This window comes from Platichthys flesus, chromosome 10 (assembly GCF_949316205.1).
Source record: "Platichthys flesus chromosome 10, fPlaFle2.1, whole genome shotgun sequence".
In the NCBI taxonomy this organism is placed as follows: Eukaryota; Metazoa; Chordata; class Actinopteri; order Pleuronectiformes; family Pleuronectidae; genus Platichthys; species Platichthys flesus.
The window spans coordinates 22,817,384-22,836,946 of NC_084954.1; the positions used below are offsets into that span (position 1 = coordinate 22,817,384).

At 41.4% G+C, this 19,563-nt stretch overlaps 1 protein-coding gene across 2 annotated transcripts; it reads right to left on the minus strand.

Annotated features, from left to right (window-relative positions):
* Window positions 1-6,784: 6,784 nt before the first annotated feature.
* Window positions 6,785-18,512, minus strand: LOC133961950 (mitogen-activated protein kinase kinase kinase 7-like). Of its 2 annotated transcripts, none has more exons than XM_062397365.1 (14): window positions 18,115-18,512; window positions 17,566-17,676; window positions 16,555-16,620; window positions 15,898-15,943; window positions 15,561-15,699; window positions 13,779-13,903; window positions 13,016-13,144; window positions 12,446-12,576; window positions 10,413-10,491; window positions 10,166-10,293; window positions 9,952-10,090; window positions 9,383-9,444; window positions 8,859-8,974; window positions 6,785-8,196 (listed from the first exon to the last, which is right to left on the minus strand). In XM_062397365.1, exons 1-14 carry the CDS (start codon window positions 18,178-18,180, stop codon window positions 8,025-8,027), a joined length of 1,509 nt encoding a protein of 502 aa, XP_062253349.1. In that variant the 5' UTR covers window positions 18,181-18,512; the 3' UTR covers window positions 6,785-8,024. The 2 variants fall into 2 exon arrangements, with proteins under 2 accessions (XP_062253349.1, XP_062253348.1); XM_062397364.1 differs by having other exon boundaries at window positions 10,166-10,296; window positions 18,115-18,509.
* Window positions 18,513-19,563: the final 1,051 nt, after the last annotated feature.

Consider the following 19,563-nt stretch of genomic DNA (forward strand, 5'->3'; position numbering starts at 1 on the left):
CCAAACGTTGTGTTACATGCCATGCCTCTGATTATGGAACACCAGCATTCTATGTAAAATCACACACTGGGGCAGATCTATGCCAGCTTTGTTTGGTTCAGTGTAAACAAGCATACACAATAGTGAGGGGTCTTGGTCACCTATATAGCGGGATCTTTATTTGAAAGAGGCTGAATGGATCCAAGGGTCGTCTCATACTGTTGAAATGACAAAGAAAAGATTATCTAAAGGTAGTAATGTCCTCAGGTAGCTGTTCACATACTTTCTGATGGTATTTTTTTATGGTATTTCTTATAATAACGAATACAGTAAAGTATTAGCAGTCAGATAAACAAAATGCTGAACAGTCACCTTTCATAAGACAATAATATGCACTGTAGTTCAAAGTCTGTGAGTCCTGTGTAGTAAGTGGTGGAACCATCTGACACTCAGGTTATTTCTACATACAAATAACTATTAAATCAAAAGTCATTTGATTGAATGTTTGGAAACAAGTTCTCCATCTTCATGGGGGGTATAGAGGAAACAGCATGAAAAAATAACGACATTAAAATAGGAAACAAGAGATGCATGGATGTTGTAAATGGCTTCAGGCGTCGGAGACAGACCTCTGGCTGAAACAGACAGAGCTGTGATCCTATTCAAATTTAATAATGATTTCACGTGGATTAGCCCTCTGATACCAGACATCAAAGGCTTATCTTCACCTCTCGATTGTCGTATTCAGTTTGGCCTTTTCACTGGGAGCAGAAAAAAAAAGAGACTGGCTGTGGCACTATTCAGATAATAGACCTCAGTCAAACCGGGGCCCTAAATAATGTCCTGTTGGAGAGCATTTCTCCTGTCATCTCCTCAAACTGGCAGGAGAAGGCATCTGAGTTGACATTCCAAGAGCCTGAGGGCAAAAGCACCAGGCAGGTGATGTTGAAAAATGGCCACTTGGATTTACAGGAACATTGTAGGTCGTTTTAAAAACTGCAAAGTGAAACATTAGTTGAGCAATTAATTCGGTCCTATTTCATGCATCCTAGAATAATTTTATTCTGTAAATTTACATGTAAACGTAAATGAAGGAATATACTAAATAACAATAGTATCTGCTGCTACTGTGAGAACTCTAGTGTGCCAATTAATGGTCCACAGTGCAACTTTGTACATGTTTGAAAACAATATGGGCAAACAGCTGGTCAATTTCAGAAACCTTTTTTTTGCAGGGGCCATCGGGGATAAGAATGACTGGTCCCCAGAAAAGCAGATACCCACTGAAAGATGGAGCAAGATATTGATTCTGTTGCAGAGATCATGATAGTTTACAGCACATCGACAATGGCGACGGTTCACAACTCCACAAGCTCCCTTGACATCTTTGTTTATTCTTTGTGCATGGTACTGCTTTTCATTCAGATATATTGTGCTCTAGTTCTTATTAAAATGTTTTGTCTGTTGCATGGAAGAAATGTCATCAACCCCCCAACTCGCTCATTGGAGTATCCTGCTGAAGATCTCCTGCCGTGTTCTCACTTGTGTCCCTATAAAATTTCTGCGGACATTAGGGTTCCAGCTGGCAAAAGACCTCAGAGACTCCGGAGGCTCTCACTCGGTGTTCCAGCTCTTGGCCTTGAGATAGCCTGTCACTTTATTTAATGTATTCTATCTCTATAACTCATATTGCAATAATGTTTGAGTACTGACTTGCCTAACTCAACAACAAGCTCTAACCAGCAGGAGGTGACAAATTCATGGCAGTCAGTACACATATATTTTCTTCCTCTTTAACAAATCAGATGGCTCTGCTGAATGTCACAAACTACTGATGTCCGGTGTGGTCTTAATTCAGCCAAACCTGTTATCAAAAACCTTTTCTGCATGTGCTTACATGCGTGCATGTTTGTGCGTGACTGTGACTGTGACGATAGCGTGTGCCAAATGTTGTCGGAGGGAGTACTGGGATTTATAAAAAAAACATGGATCGCTATGGAAACTGCTGCTTTGCATCTAAGAGAATCCAGTCTTTTTTTAAACCAGACACATATCTCCAGTGGAAACAGCCATTAACACCAATAGCCTGCTCTCTTCTATCTGCTGTGTTTTCAGGACAGGTTATGTCACCTCGTTTGTTTCCCAGTTCAAAAATATCACTCTCAGCTTTGCCTCCTCCAATTGTCACCTCTCAATTAAAACCACCTCTTAATGACTTAAATGCCTTATTGTGATATTCAGAATGATCATATAGCGAGGGCTGGACCTGTTATAAAGTAAAAATATTAATAACCAAATGGAAATGGAAACCTCAAAGAGACCAATAGTGTCAGACAGTGTTGTGTTTCAGTGCAAGGACATGCAGCAGGTGAACCTACAAAGAGAAACAGATATTTGCCATGATCACCTTGCTGCATACAATACATATTGAAATTGTTATACTGACCACTAGTGTGAGGTTTGACATAAATCCCTCAAAAGATGGGCAAGACAACAAGACTTAAACAAAGTTTTTTGCAGGGGCATGAATTAATCAGCCTGTGTAGCAGTTCTTCTGAAGAGAAGTCAGAACAAATTTCAATAACACTACACATGATACCATGTTCACCTACAGTAGGGGATAATTCACCACTACAACTGTATGCTTTAGACCAGGGGTTCTAAAACTTTTGCAAGCTGGGCCCCCCCAAAGCTGGTTAGGGGTAGTTGCACTCCGCGCTGCTGCCACCGACCTTCACTACACCACAATAGATAGTAGACAGATAGATAGCTTGGAGACAGTGCTATGCTTGGAGATGGTGGATTGTTGTTGCTGGAGGCCATCACTTTTACCTTTTAAAGAAGTCCACAGGCTTCTCTTTCAAGTCGGGGTCTTTGGTGTCGAGGTGCCTTTTTAATTTGCATGGCTTCATGCTGTCATTTGCCAGCCCCTCGGCACACAAAAAACACTGAGGACGTTGCTCAATCTTGCCACTGACGGTGAAACCAAACTGCAAATAGCTCTCGTCATATTTGCGAAGCTTTGGCTTCTTCGCAACTGGCTCATCGGTTGCCTGACTTTGACGAATCAGAAACTTGTCCAAAGTTGTGTTTGTTTGCAGATACAGTGTGTAGTGAAGTTAATAAAGTTCTAATTGCAACGTTGTGGTCTTGTTAGTGTGTTTGTGTGTGTGGCTGTGAGCGACTTGTACACGAATAATGAATAAGGCTGTGCGACGCAATGGTTCCTAACAAAACGAACAGTACAGAATGTAGACAGGGACAGCACAGAATATATGCAAGTGCTGGTGTTTTATTTGTTGCAACACAGTGGATGATTGAAGATGTAAAGGTAGGTGTTAAGGAGAAAAGGGTTAGCTGCAGTTGGAAGAAGTTAGCTAGCTAGAAGGCTAGCTCTTGGGGCTATGAGCTTTCTAAAAAAGACTGTGGAGCAAATTACTCCTTAGATTAGGCTATGAATAAAAAAATGCTATTATGTTTTCTAAACCCTATTTTCACAACCCTATTCTCAACCAGGAAGAATCATACAGAGAACTACAAATTGAATGCAATCCTGTTCATGTGTGTGTTGTTCCCATCTTTTGTTGTTCTAATGTGTTTTCACTAATATGTGAGACTGCGACCGGGAACCTAGCATGCTTCTTTATGGTTTTTTGGTGTGAGAAATCACCTGTTTAGTCAGAATTAGTTTTTCTTACTAATAAAACGGTCAAATCTAGTTTTTTAAAGGTTTTGGTCCTACTCAGTGGCGCCCCCCATAGTTTTTCATTGGGCTATTGTAGTGGAGTTCAAGACCTTTCCAAAATAGTTTATACCATGTCTGTTGCATATGTAGTTTCCATCCTGTAAGCCAGGGATGTCAAACTCAAATACACAGTGGGCCGAAATTAAAAAATTGCTACAAGTCAAGGGCCAGAAGGATTCAACGTTTATTGAAAACTTATTGAAAGAACCTTAGTGCACATATTTAACCTGGAACTAACAAGGCCTATAGAGTATCGACGATGAAACAACATTTATTATGAAATAAATTAAATAAAAATTAGGGATGCACCGATATGGAAATTCTTGGCCGATATCGTTTAAAACAACAGTCTGGCCGATAGCCGATAACGATGTTTGTTTATTTTGTTTTTGTTGTTATTCATTCAGCATTTTGTGCCAGGAAAATAATTAAATCATTATTTAAAAAACTAAATTTTTAAAATATTTCAGCCCTTTATCACTCGTATCTTTTATTGAGCAAAAATTCAATCAGATTTATGAAATAATCTTTGGTTTAACTAAACTTGATTTAACGGAGACATATAATGCCCATTTTACCACAGCTGATATGGTTCCTTGGGGTCTTCTTAATGAAATGTCTGTAACTTATTTTGGTCAAAATACCACAAAGATCATTTAAAACAGCCCTCCTCAGATCGACCTGGTTTGAGTGCCAATAGTAAAGCCAATCTATGCTTCTCCGAGTCAGTTATGGATGGACGGATCGGACGGACACTTTTTGATTTACAGTTCTCCGTTGCTGAAAACAGTTGGGCGCCAGAACAGTAGATGGCGCTACGTAAGACGAGCTTAGAGAAGCCTACCTCATGAGCTCTCAGAAGAAGTCCACGTTCATTATTTACCTGATCCCGGCTTTTCACACACTCCGTCTACGATGGCAACTCAATAAAATAAAGTGACACCCTGCGGGTCAAAATGCTTATGTTATCGTTTCTTAGCACAGCGGTTCCCCGGTCTTGTTTCCGAACTGCGTTGCTAAATCAACAGCCTGAAGCTACACAGCTAGCTCCCCCCCCCCCCCCAGCTTCCACACACAGTCAGCAGGGACACCCGATACTAACTACTACCAAGTGTTTGCTTCAACCTGACGGTGTTTGAGAAACAGTGTCATGACACCCGTGGAATTAAAGCTGTGACAGCATGTTTTGCACAGTTACCACCGCATTTAGCATGGTGGCTAGCGCCGTTATGAAAGTACGTTATAACCGTATTTGACCGTACACACATGCCGCCAGGGTTCTAACCAGCCACCGTCAGCCGGACAACTCCACTGGCTTAACACACTGGTCACATTTTTTTTAGAATCGTAGTTATGTTTGGGTTAATTGTGATAACGGAAATGAAACAGGAAGTTTGAGGTCCAGAAATGATGTCGTTCCGAAATACTGTCGTTAACGGACCAATCACAGCCAGTTGCTATCCGTAGGCTCTCCGCCATGCCGACGTGTAGTTAGAAAAATTAGAGCTGCACGAAAAGCTCTCCGCGGAAGCCGGACAGTGTTGCCAACTCCTCAGTAAGGAAAGTAGCTATCGGCTGTCCTAAAAGTCGCTAAATGACGTCATCGACTAATTTGCATAATGTAATGGTCGCTATAGGACGAACATAAAGTGACAAAAAAACACCCTAAATATGTTTATAACTTTAAATAAGCTTTCTTCTAAAGAAGCGTATTACATTCACTTCCCCAAAAACTTATTCTGTTTTTCTGGGATAATTATCTTGGAAATTCCGAGACAAATGCCCCAAAAAATTAAAAAATAAAAGTGAATGCAATACGCTTCCGTATTCTTCTGTTGATTCTTTTTTTTTATCTTGCCATTAAAATAGAAATCACTTCTCAAAATAACTTCATGACTTTATCTAGAACAACATACATAAATCGATTTTGTTAGAATAACAAATTTAATCAAAAGGCTGTAATGTGGGGTGGAACTTCTAGCTCCCCCAACCCTCCTCCTTTGATGTGCGCCGCAGGATGATGTGCGCTGCAGGATGAAGTGTGCTGCACAATGATGTGTGGTGATGATGTGCGCCCATGATGATGTGCGCCTCACGATGATCTGCTCTGCAGGATGATGTGCGCCGCAGGATGAAGTACGCCACAGGAGGATGTGCACCGCAGGACGATGTGCGCCACACGATGATGTGCGCCGCAGGATGATGTGCGCTGCAGGATGATGTGCGGATGAAGTGCGCCACAGGACTATGTGAGCCGCAGGAGGATGTGCGCCGCAGGATGATGTGCGCTGCAGGATGATGTGCGGCATAGGATGATGTGCGCTGCACGGTGATGTGCTCCCCAGGATGATGTGCGCAGCAGGATAATGTGCACCACATGATGATGTGCGCCGCAGGATGAAGTGCGGCACAGGATGATGTGCGCAGCAGGATGATGTGTGCCGCAGGACAATGTGCGCCCCAGCATGATGTGCGCTGCACGATGATGTGCGGTGATGATGATTTGCACTGCAGGATGATTTAAATGAATGTATTTTGTGTTTGAAATTGCAAGATTTCAATAATCATGTGAATTCTTAAAGAAATCTACCAAAGAAATACTGGATCTACCTCCTGATCTGGATCATCAGATTCTTCCCTGAACAATACTACATCCTTCCACCAAGTTTCATGGTAAAAATTGTTTTTGTGTAATCCTACTTACAAATAAAGATGAGAACACAAACTCTTGTCCCGGAGTTAAAAAATGTATAGGTTGAGATACGACTTTGGGACTTTATAAAATGATAAAACTATAAATTGGCTATGACGCAGTTTCACGGTTCACTTCACTGCCATGTGCACTTAATTCAACGCATGATGTCATTGTCACCTCATTTAAAGGGATTGGGTGACATTTCTAATCATCTGTGCTGGAACTCCTCAAACTAACAGCAGAACAAGTGCGTCGGTAAATCATCATGTCACCTCCACTCACGTACCCTACTGTGACTGACAGGTTGAACTTTAAAAGCACTTTTGAAACATCAGCAGTTTTTTTTAAATCAAAACAATGAGAAAAATACTTCACACTTTCTTTACTTTATAAAAACATATAGGTACAGTATGTACATTTTTAAATCACTGAAGAAATGTGTCGTATTTTATGAAATAACTTGATGTGAGAAAATAAACTGTACAAGAACCCTAAGGCAACGTTTGAACTGCATTTTAACAACCATTAGAGTGCCAGAGGAACCCACTGTCATAGAAATCACCAAACTAAACTGAGACTACATCACATGCTGTAGATCTCACCCAGATAGTGCAGTGTAGAATAATGTTAATTAAATTCTGTGAAATAAGTAAAAAGGAACTAAAGACAACAGAACGTTAACAGATAAGAGTCTGTCAGGTTCATTATTCTACAGTTATTTATAACAACCTTTCTACACAGCTGTTCTTTTTCTCGCAGGCAGCATGTCTGAAGCAGATCTGCTTTTGTAACACTTGTATTCACAGTAACATGATTCCGCCCACCCCGCCTTTCCTCTTTTCATAATACACAATACAAATGCTGTGATAACCAGAATATATAAAAGTAAGAAGGATTTACAATTATCAGTTGTAGTCAGTTTCAATAATTAAAAAAAGAAAATACACAAAATACAACTCACTTGGTAAAAGGTAAGTTCATTTATAACCTCACAGGGAATTGATACCTAAAGCTGTTTCTTCAAAACATTTTCATTAACAGTTGGGGTTTATTTGTGTGAATGGAAATACTTTTTTGGGGGGCCCAAACTCTGGACATAAATGCCTGAAATGAAATGTTTCTGTCCAGGTGTTGGGTTTTTACAAATCCTTACAGTGGATGTGAGTGTGAAGTTTACAAGTTGTAAGAATCAACTAAATGAATGAGTAAGCCCCAGGTTCAAAACACCAGCCATTTACTTTAACATGGTGGCAGGTCTGTCCAATACCAGCTCTCAGCTGTCACTCAGATATCATGGAAAAACACACTCAGAGGTTTGAACCACACAAAACATCTGTGACAGCTCCTTTATCATTTTTCTCTTTCATTACAAAACTAACTTACATTTCAGGCGCACTTTAAAGCTTTGGATTTAATTATCATGTTATCTGGATACATTGCTTTGAGGTGGTAAATGTCAAATTTTCTCAGGATGATGGGCTTCCCTCCTTTTCTCTTTCTGTGGAAGTGTCTCATTTCCTCTATGATGAGAAGAGGGAGTCCAGAAGAGAGCAAATAAAACAACAGAGAGGGTGTAGATGAATCGCTGTGACCCCGTCTCCTGTTCTAGCTGTGCTGCTGGTTATGACTCCTTGTCAGGCTCAGTTTGCTTTTCAGGCCCTGGTAGCGGGCCGACAGGTGGCCGTTGTCCTCCATCAGCTTCCTGTGCTCCTGAATGAGTCGAGATGAAGAGTGCTGCTCCCCCTGGTCCACCTCCAGCTCCGACATCAGCTCCTGTCTGGGCAGAGGTTAGCAGCGCAGAGACTCCATCACTGTCACTGACAATATCCACCTACATGTAAAACATGTCTCCCAGGATTCATTCAACAGTTTTGGAAATATGCTTGTTTCTCTCATTTTGCTTTAATATGAGCCAGACACTGTAAACAATTGAACTCCAGAGATCCTCCGAACATTCTCCAGAGGGGCCGTCTGTGTGAACGTAAATGCCATTGTGAGAGCACCCCCCGATTAAGATGCACGCGAATGGGTGTGTTGATGATGCAAACATTTAAAGAAGATAAAAATAAAAAAGAATTGCCTGTGGAATACTTGTGGAAGTCGATGTGCTGTTAACAAACGTTTGTTGTAAAAGTTAGTTTCTTCCTGCCTCTGCCTGCTGCATCACCCTTCACCTGAAAGCTGCAGAGATTTGAATCATGTGAATGCTTCTGAGCGGAGAATCTCCAACTGCATTGTACATAGGTGAAGAGAAAGTGGGGAGCCATTCTGCAGACTTCCTCTGGACGTCTTGCCTGAAAATGGCCCATGACTACCAAATGATCTTGCACAAAGATGCATCCCAGCTGATTAGCAGCAGATGGATTTTACAAATCCTTTATGATCAATTCTGTATAGCTCTCTCAAAGATGATAACACACGATCTCAGACTCGACTTACTTCCTCTGGACAAGGTGAGTGATCTCCGACTGGACCTTGAGGAACTCCTGAGCCATCCTTATGTGCTGCTCAAACACAGCCATGGACTCTTTGGAGTTGGGGCAGGGAGCTAGAGGCTGAAAGCACAGGTCCAGTGATTAATATACTAACACTGTGGAACAAAAGCTTTAAATCTACAACAGGTGGAAGACACATTTTGTCAGTTGTTGTGCCCTGATTTTGCAGAATATGCATCAAGAGCCATGTCAGGACAAAAATTTGTGGAATTTGGAAATATGGTTTTATACGGAATAATGAATCTCATGAAACCCGATAATATCCGAGCAAGACAATTATTTAGGCCACAACCTTTGTTTTTTACTTCAGTTAAATGTTTGTTGAATCTTGATTCAGAAAATTCTGGACTATTAGTATTATATCTGACTAGAACTAATTCAATGAATAATTTGTGAGCTAGTAATAATATATATAAATAAATAAGACAATGATTATCACAACAACCTTATATCATATTATTAACTTACCTGCAACTGGTGGTCCAGCTTTAGGTAGGCGATGGGAATAGAGCTGTCTACACCATTGGTAGCTAAGGACACACAAACACAAAATGTCGAAGTATGAAATCTCAGGGCTGATAACAGTAAGTAGATATCTGGTATAAGTAGGTTTTGTCATAAGTGACTATGCCTAGCATTCATAGCTCTTATTTACCTAGCAACTGTCGGGTATAGGATAATAAAAAAGTATATGGTTCAATAATAAGCTACTAGCATCTTTACGTTTACTTATATGATTAAGATAAGGAGAAGGCGAAAGTCTGGTCTCTTCTCTGCCACCTGTTGGCCATAAATGCTAACATTGAATACTGTTCTTATGCAGATCTATATCAGACCGGTCTGCTTCTCAACAATGATGAGAGCTTACCACAGCTGGAACTTCCTATTCTCTAAAATGATAATATTTGTAATATTGATAAATCTCACTAATAATTCCAGAAACATCTGTCTCTCTGTCAGAATGCTGGAAGTGCAGCAAGTTCCAGCCTTGCTGCATCTTCAGCATCAGCCTTTGTCTTTCTCATGGTGCTGCCTACCTGTTGGACTAAATGTCATCCTCAGCTCTGATTGGTTAGTGGTGGTTACAGGGCTGCTGCAGTAGGTGGGGCTTTGGGAGCGTCCTGGTTGACTGTCCACACTGGACACCTTGGACAAACCAGTGCGCAATGTGGCTGTCTGAGGGAGATAAACAAAAAAGTTAAAACCCTAAAGCAGAGGTTGAAGAAAACAAACTCGTAAAGGTTATATTACCTTTGAAGGTTTGAACTGAAGTGGAAATTTGGCCTCAGAGCTTTTCAGGGTTTCTTCTCTGCCCTCTGAGTTTCTGTAATCCGCGTTGTCATCACTTCTGTTACTGTTGGTGTAGTCGGCGTACGAACCTGCTGCAAGCACATAGGAATTTATGAAAATACTTTCTCTGGCTACAACAACACACACAAGTCTATTTATAGATATTCAATATTCGTGCATTGATAAAAGTAGCAGGGCTGATAGCTACCTGAACTTGTGGCTGATGAAATCCTGTTGGCTGAAGACTGGTGAGGCAGCTGCAGTGGTTCTTCACAACCTGGGAAATACTGAGAGATTCAAAGACACCACATGTCACTCACCACAACTCCACTTTATTAGGACATGCATTGGAGGGTATTTACTAGTATTACAAACCATTACCAAGTTTATGAAACCACTTACAGTGATCACCTTTGTCTGGGCCAAATTGATCACTGTAAGTGGATGATCACTAAAACTCGATTTCACAGCTTCTGGAGGTAAAAACGGCAAAAAATTTCTTTACGGTAAAAACATGTAAGAAAATACCAAATATCAACACTGATCACTATAACCAAATTATTTAAACAGCATTTGTCTAGGAAACATTCAACTGTTGATCATTACATCTGTGATCACTATATCATTATTCTTCCAGAAAAAAAGAAGAGAAGAGGAGTTTCCAGAAAGAGTTGTGCTTTTCTAATGTTTCTTATAAAAATTAAATCATCAGAAGAGTAAATTGTGTTTTTTTTTGCACCCACAGGCCCTGACAGCCTGTGATAAACATAACTAATCATTTCATTCATTGCCCCAAATTACTGGTCAGCATGGGAGTCGGCTTGCAATAGCAGCCTGCTCTTGCAGCCAAGACTACCAGTAACTCTTAGGTGGAATTTATTTTTACTTAGTTCATGAGATAAATCATTATTTATCTAGTTTAAATTGGACAACTTTGACCCTTTCGATTGTTTTTATGGGCTATATGCTTTGGTGATGATTTGAATGTACAGCAGTGTACATGTGTATATGAGGGAAATGCAACTTTCGATAATGCTTATTGCACAATCGTCCAAATGCAACCACCAGTGTTTTCTGAAAAAAGACATTCTAATGAAGTTGTCCCCTCTCTGTGCAATCAATGTAATTCTTCATGGGTTTTGTCGATTCGTTTGCTTATGTCTGCAACACTGAAGATGACTCTCCACTCTCGAACCTCAGTAGGACACAACCGTTCTGCTGTTAAAGGACAACATGTGTGAAAAAAAATTCACCAAAAACTACTTCTGGTGATGCAAACGAACGGTGGCATCATCGTCCATGGTTCCTTGTCTTTTCCAAGCTGAGCTTAACTTGATTGGTGTGTGCTTTTTTTTTTTATTGTAGTAGGTTTCTTCTGCATTGGCTTTTTGCAACGGAGCAGGGCTCCAGACCTCGCTCATATCACACAGCCCTATTTTGTCCAGACACACGGAAAAAGATGACATAATCCAGTTTGCATCAAAAGAAGGCATTACAAGCTGAACCCAATGAAAAACAGACTCACTACTACAGTGATAGAAAAGTCAATGAGTGTAATTTTAAAGTCAGTGGAAGATTTTTACAAATATATCTGCAATTGCTTTTTGCCCCACAATAAAAGGATCACATATATTAAATCCCTTAATCCTTCTTATTACAATATACTCAAATATCTTCAGAAGTGGGGTTTTCAGCCTTAGTATGAAAGGCTCGGCACATCTCTAATTTCTTTAGCTTTCTTTACAAACACCCAATGTGGAGTTAAAGTGTGGTTAGCCTCGTGTAGCAGGTGAAATAAAAAGAGAGGGTCAAAACCCTGTGTACAGAAGACAATGTGTGGAATTGAGGCCATCGTGTTTGCATTTTGCTTCATGTCAGCCAGTTTCAGTCCTGTGTTTGTTAGCAAATCAGAGGATGTATGTTAATACAAGGTCTGAGAGAAGTGAGCCTCTCGCTCGCAGGTCAGTACTGGACACTCTCCTATGGAAAGTAGCTAAGGTCAGTCCAAAAAGTCTGGAGAGTAACTTAGTGCTTTTAAATAAAACAGTCACTAGACGGCTCTGATAATAAAAACTGTTAATGTCAATTCATTTTGAAAGAGCGAGGTCTGATGAGGAAACTCTGCTGACCAACCTATGGCGTAATTTGATCACAATTTCCATCACTCTCTTAGTCACTTTCTTACTTAGTCCAGCTACGATGGATACTTTTTAGGGAGGGGGTTTCTAGTCGGGATTATACCTTCATGAGATGGCTCATGGTGTTCTCCACCTCCTCCATAGACGGTCTCTGGCTGGGCTCTTTGTCCCAGCAGCGGGTCATCAGAGTCTCGATTGGTTCAGGGAGGTATTTTATGAGAGGAGGCCGTGTACCTGGTACAGAGTGGGAAGAAAGTAATAATTTAACATCATAATAAAATACATTGTGAGTCAAACCTACTTTGACATCAGTTGAATCAGTTGATAATGATAATTATCACAAAACCGGTCACATTTTCATTTCTTTAAAGTTCGATGGCAGATTTTTGCCCCTGAGTGAGGTCGTGGTTTTAAAGTCTTCTAAATGAGCAGAGAATGATAAACACTTGGGGCTCAACATCATGATTCCTCTCAGCCATCGGTCCGACCAGACTCCAAAACCCCATTTTCTCCAGCCATTTATCACGTTTGACACAGCTTCATTACCTTTTTACAAATCCAACAGTACCCCCCAACAAATCGAAAACACACCTCTATATATGCCCTTTTAATTCTCAATGGTTTGTGACCATTTCACATTAGACCTTTGAGTCAGTGTTAGGATTCCACTCACCTCTGTGGACAGCCCACATTATACAAAAGGCTGAGCCGCCAATCTCATCGAAGGGCTTCTTGCGTGTGATGACCTCCCACAGGATAATACCCCAACTGAACACGTCACACTTTTCACTGTAGTTGCTGCCTGAGGAATACACATCAACACAATGTTTACTGTATCAGAGCATCAGCCACAGAATGAAGGTAACAATTTGTTGAATAAACAGGTCATATTTTAACAAAATGCAAGATCAATAGAGAATCAGGGTCAAAATTCTAACTCATCTTTCAAGTCAAGTACAGTCTTCGTGGGGGGGGAATTCAATAATAAATCTTTATATTTGAACCCAAAAAAGCATCAGTTACATACATGCAAATCTAGTTAAAGATGTTTTTAACATACGACAGATTCAAAAGTAAAAAAAAAGAAAAGAAAATAAATATCCGTGGGTGAAAAAGTGGGGCCGTACACGTACAAGACACACAAAGATGTCAAGGGAGCTTTTGATGATAAAATCCAACGCTGGTGTTGATGAACTGTAAACAAAATGATGTCCTGCCTCGGCCTGCTGCACCACACCTCACGTGAATGCTGCAGAGATTTCTGTGTTGTTGTGAGTTTTCACACCTACAGAGCTGCATGTGTTTGGACTGTGTGAAGAAGCTGGAGTACTCCGGCAAACCACACAGGCAAATCTTTAGCCAATAATCAATACTGATCTGAGCGGCCCTCGGCTGGATCTCGATAATTAGAAGTGACGGTCGTGCTCGTCTCTCACCTTCAAAGACCTCCGGTGCCATCCACGCTGCACTGCCTTTATTGTTGGTCATGGTTGTTTGGATATCACAAGCTGTGCCAAAGTCACATATCTTCAGCACTGTACCCCGAGCCACAAGGAGCAGACTGAAACAGACAGTGGACAGAGATTAGAGACCTAAGAAAATACAGTGTTACGTTGTGACAGAGCAGGTCCGTCACTGACTGCAGGCAGTGCACACAGAGTCACATTTAATCCTATCATGTAACTCGATCTCTTACACATTTGTGGTCACATGAACTACAAAATAATTTTTTGTTTGTAATCTAGAAAATGTCTGCCATAAATTGCTGAAGACCCCTTACGGGGGAAGAATAAGTCTGATTGTATTTAGTTATAAAAAATATTAAGCGTAGTGGGAGGGGCTGCTGCTTTAAAAGGAGCTGCTTTTGTCCCAGAACATTAGTCCTGGACTTCTCATTTTCTGTGTAAAGCGAACGGTTATATAAAAAAAACCATCTTGTTTTCCTATTTAAAAAAGAAATAAAAAATCAATGGCAGATGAAAAAGAACCCTGCGACATACATACTACAGATAACCTGGTATACTCTCACACATCTACCAATATATTCAAGACCAAGCAGGTAGGAACTTTTGAATTCAGACAGAACAGCTGAAAAGTAAAAGATATATGAAATGGTGAAAAGTTGACACCAGCTACTTTTTAAAATTTAACGATATTCGGAAAAAGTGATAATCTTGTGGAATATGAATATCGCGATGATGATATGACTTTCAAGAATTAAACATAAAACAAACCATGGAAAGCTCCGCAGCCCGAGGGAGACGGCTGTAGATTTAACTCATTAAGAACAGTATCGATCATTATGTGATGATCAGGGTTGATATTTTTGTGTGATATTATCATTTCAATCAAATCAACATTTAAATACAATTCATTGACGGAAAAACCCATCAATGATCAGAATATCTTGAGATTATTATCTACGGCAGCATGGCTCCATCTGATTGGCCAGGTGCAGCTCGTGAATGCACGGTACATGGAACAATGTTTATCGCAGTTCAAGCAGTCTTTTACGATACTTATATTGTGTATGTGGACATTGCGATGACAATACATTTTCGATATATTGTGCAGCATCTGTACATCTTGACAGAATCAAGCTGCTTTCAGACATGCACAGAACTCTGCAGATCCTCGGAGGTGCATGTGTGAACGCAAAAGTCAGAGTGAGAGGCTCCGGATTATCTGCTGACTTCTTCCAGCAAATGTAAAGTCTGCTGAATATCAGGAGAAACCAATGTATGAGCCCAGAAGGGGATCCCCGCTGCGAGCGAGTGGAGGGGTTGATGAAGCTTGTAACGCACGACAGATAGCAAAACGGAAAAAACAAATATCTCCAGATGAAAAAGCTGACGACGGTGTCAGGGGGCTGTAGACGTGATCACATGATCTACACGGTAGCTCTAACATATGACTTCCTGCTTCTTTGTGCTGCACCCAGCTGCTTCACCTCTCGCCTACGCAATGTGGAGGAATTATTCTTGTGGTGAACAGTGCAGAGAACCTCCTTATGAGTTGTGCATGTGTGAAAGACAAACTCTGGGTAAACTCTGTAGCTAATTCTCCGGACTTTACCCACAGGTCACGTCTGAAAACAGCTTCAGAAAGAAATTTACCTTTTTAACTGTAGCCCGACAAACACACCTCCAAAAGTTTCCAGAGTTCTTCCAGTAAGTTTGAACTGTGTGACTTCTATGTGTTTGCTAATTAAGTCTTACTTTGGTGGTTTGAGGTCACGGTGAATTAAGGCCTTCGGCTTCATAGCGTGCAGGTAGGCCACTCCTTTGGCGCACTGCAGACACCAGCTCATGGCATGAGACGATGTGTATTGGGCCTGAGGGTCGGCACTGTGAAGGACTGAGGTCAGGAAAAGAATGACATCACTATATGAGCCCACAAGTGGACTACTATCATTGCACTGATAATACCCAAGCACCATTGGTGTCGTTTTTTTGGTTATATTGATATATATTGCCCAAAATATTACATAAATCTACTAAAATGTGTATTTTAACAAAAAAAAACATTTTCATAAGCATGTGCATAATGTATTACCGTTATATAAAGAGCCACATTCTGCATACTCCATGACCAAACAGACCTGAAATCACAAATCATGTTACTGTGCATCAGCAGTGAGATCATTGCAGTGACCTCAGAGCTGCAGAAGTCAGTTTCCTACAGATCAGGACGAGCTGAAGAGTGAACAGGACATTATAAATCCCTGTCGAAGGCTATGTGGACTTGTTTCAGGTTTTCGCGTCGGAGGTCATTTTATATCCAGATATCATGTAACTACAATGCATATCATTACTTATCAACCTTTTATCAACCATGCAATGGCAAATTGTTACCTCCTCTAATCTTCATTACTTTTCTGCCATTGCCATATGTTTTCAGAAGATTCAGAATGAGCATATGGTTGCAAAAACAAAAAAGTTGATCAGTTTGAACATTTTACATCTAGTATGTTTTGGGGAGATTGAATAAGATTGAATAAGGGTCCAAAATTTGCAAATTATTCCATTCAATTTTTGTTTAAAAAAACTATCCCAACTTTTTGGAATGAGGGTTTTACATTAATATTAAATGTATTTATTATTAATTAAATAGACAAATTGTATGTGCCAAAACTGCCCTGAATCAGAAACTCTTGTTGATGAGCTATGATGTGTTTGACTCGGCATTAGCCATGATCACTGTGATACTCACCGGATTGTCACAGGAGCCATACAGCTTAACTATGTTGGGGTGATTCACCCGGGAGAGCTGGCGGAGCTGAGCACACACAAGAGAGCAGGTGGAAAAAAAAAACACATTACTATACACACCTGATCAGTGAGTGTGTTTGGACTGCGATGTGTTTTCATATAAAACCTTTAATCTCAAGGGTTAACCCTGGTATTGTCGTCTGCCCTGAGAGAACCGGTCACAAGAGGACGGCTCTAAGTTTGTCAGTTCCCACCCGACAGTAGAATCATGTCTCCACATGCGTCTCCTGTGACCACGGGTATCAGACCTCCCTTCCCTGCTCTATATGAAAATAACCATGTACGTTATTTCTGTTCACGAAGAAAAAACTACGGTTTTCACAATAGAGAATTAGAGATGTGTATGTGTGTGTGTGTGTGTGTGTGTGTGTGTGTGTGTGTGTGTGTGTGTGTGTGTGTGTGAGAGAGAGAGAGAGGGACAGGCAAGTGTGGAGTTTTGTACGCACTGTGGATGCAGCACGATCAACCAGAGCAACAACTTGGAGGAGTTCAGATGGGATGAGATGAGTTTTGGACAATCACAAGGTAAAGAGAGGGCCTAAATGAATACATGTGCTCCTCACAGCTTTACAATGTAGTGATTCATAAATTCACCCATTTTAAAAACAAAAAAAATACTAAATCAATAAGTGTCGGCCAGTGTTAATATCCTGGTAGTGACCAAAAGTTATCCAATGTATGTAAAACAGTGAAAAGATACAAAATGTAGGTCCCTCAGTGTGGCCCAGGATGCATTTGCATTCACACAGTAAATTAATCTGGCCACCACAGAATTTGGTTTGAGGGATCAGATCTTTCCTGTCACATGTCAATGTTTTACAGAAAGCCTCCTCTGACTTAAAGGGACTTATTCTCCCATTAAATGTAGAACGTATCTAGACGTTCAGACAGTGGGCACTGGAGAGTCGGGATATGGTTGGAGTGGTGGGCTTCACCGAGGTGATCACCGTACCTCGACCAGGAAAGCGTTCCTTTCATTGTCACTCTCGATGGTCTTGATGGCCACATCCTTTCCTTTCCACACGGCCTTGAAGACGACTCCAAACGTCCCTCTGCCAACAGCCTGAAGAAAGACAACAAGGACATAACTCACCAGGACGAAACCCAACAGGATGGTTGTGCACCAACTTATTATGGCCCAGGAACCCCTTACATCCCAAACAGCTCAACCAGGCCTTGTTAAAGAGAGCACAGCCTCTCCAGTGTTAGGAGAGCTGGCTCACACGTATGAAGATAATTATATTGCACTTGAAAACATGTTCCAGCTCAGGCAGTCTCTAGTGAACCTGGGGCCTTGTGCTCGGTGTGTGAACCCCTGGGAGATGTGTGGTGGTCTGTGCAGGCCTCGGTGGGCTCTCACAGTATTCGACATGGCATCGTGCAGTGCGAGCAGCTGAGTTTCATGCTGCTCAGGCACAGAATGAAACAAACAGCTGGACTGAAACAAACCCTGCAGCTCAGAGCTAATGTCAAGCTGCTGCTGCCGCCTCTGTAACTTTACCGCTTCCACTTGAATGTCTTCATACTGGATGTCCTCGAACAGACAGACAGCTGGAGCCTCCACCATCGCACAGCAGCGGCCACACTCGTCAACGCAAACCGACGATGCAGGATTTCAAACCGCCTCAAAGTTGCTGCTATCGAGACAAACTCGGCGTGTGTCGGCTGCTCCTGACACACAGCGGCGCTCCGTCTGTTGTTGTGGATTCAGGAAGTGAGCAGAAGCAGGGCTGTTGTCTCATTCCATGCTAGTGTCTGTGAACGTCTCACGGCAGCCGGAGTGAAGAGCACCGGGAGTCATTCTGACACTTGAACCCAGCACGAGACGGACTGAACCCCGTCGAGCTGATTTCATCACATTAGGTTTTCACTTAGTTCAACAATCAGAATAATGACGCGATCACACCAGCGCTCCGCGGATGGACTCGCGCTCTTGAATGCAGCTTTGTTTTCCTTTCTGCAGGGCCCGGAGTCTCCACGGGGAGGCGACAAAGCTTCTCAATCATTAATCACCACAACTTTCATAAACCTCTGACCCCAAAGCCCTTTGAATGGACATGTATCATCATCATCATCATCATCATCATCATCATTATAGTTATTTTTTTATTCCTCCAGAATTCACTCATTGCAAATTGATGAGATAGTGTTTCATCAGTTCTTAATTTGCTATGTTTGTTATTTGTTATTTGTGTGTGTGTGTGTGTGTGTGTGTGTGTGTGTGTGTGTATATTATATATTTATAATAGCCTATACAACCAGGGCCTTGAAAAAAATCCTCTCCTCACCACCCCTTAGTTTATTTCCAGTCTATCAGATCAGACCCAGTCTTCTGCAGAATTTAAGTTACTAACAATCAATAGATGTAAGCAGGTGCTAGCTGCCATCAGCGGACGTTAGGGACATGTCTTCAGTTGTGCAACTTAGCGTAATCCAGTGTTTTAGCCTTGACATTAATGATACAGACCGAACTTTATGGGCTACATTGGGGCTAAAGGTAAATCTGACTGGCTGCTAGCTTGTATGGCAGTACAATGGAAACCATGTTGCCCGCTCAGTAGATCAGACATCATTACCTATATGTATTTTTTGGGGGGGAGAATATCCCTTTTACATTCTACCGCACTAATTAATGCCTACTGCGAGTGGATGTTATCAGATATTACTGAGCAGCAGATGCTATGGACAAATCTTCAGTGGTGTGCTTTATCGTCATCAGGTGTTTCAGCCTTTAACTCACAAGTCACCCTCTAAGGCAGACCCAACACAGGTTGACCAGACTCAGGTGCCTTTTTCCCTAGCATCTTGGGGCCCAGTTGGGATATTTCCTTCTGATCCAGAGCCTGTGGCTGCAGTGTTCTGCAATGTGTGATGTTTCTTTTATGGTCTTGTGCAAGGTTGTCCATTGATTCCCAGATCTTTGAGCAACCTGCTGTCGGAAACCCCTGCA

Bases quoted from the DNA above. Each gene is read 5' to 3' on its own strand.
- LOC133961950 (XM_062397364.1), bottom strand. From the start codon at position 18,180: ATGGTGGAGGCTCCAGCTGTCTGTCTGTTCGAGGACATCCAGTATGAA. The intron at 10,091-10,165 runs GTAATATAACCT...TATCTCCCTCAG, and splicing joins TTCAGTTCAAACCTTCAAAG to ACAGCCACATTGCGCACTGG. The intron at 9,445-9,951 runs GTAGGCAGCACC...GTGTGTCCTTAG, and splicing joins GATGACATTTAGTCCAACAG to CTACCAATGGTGTAGACAGC.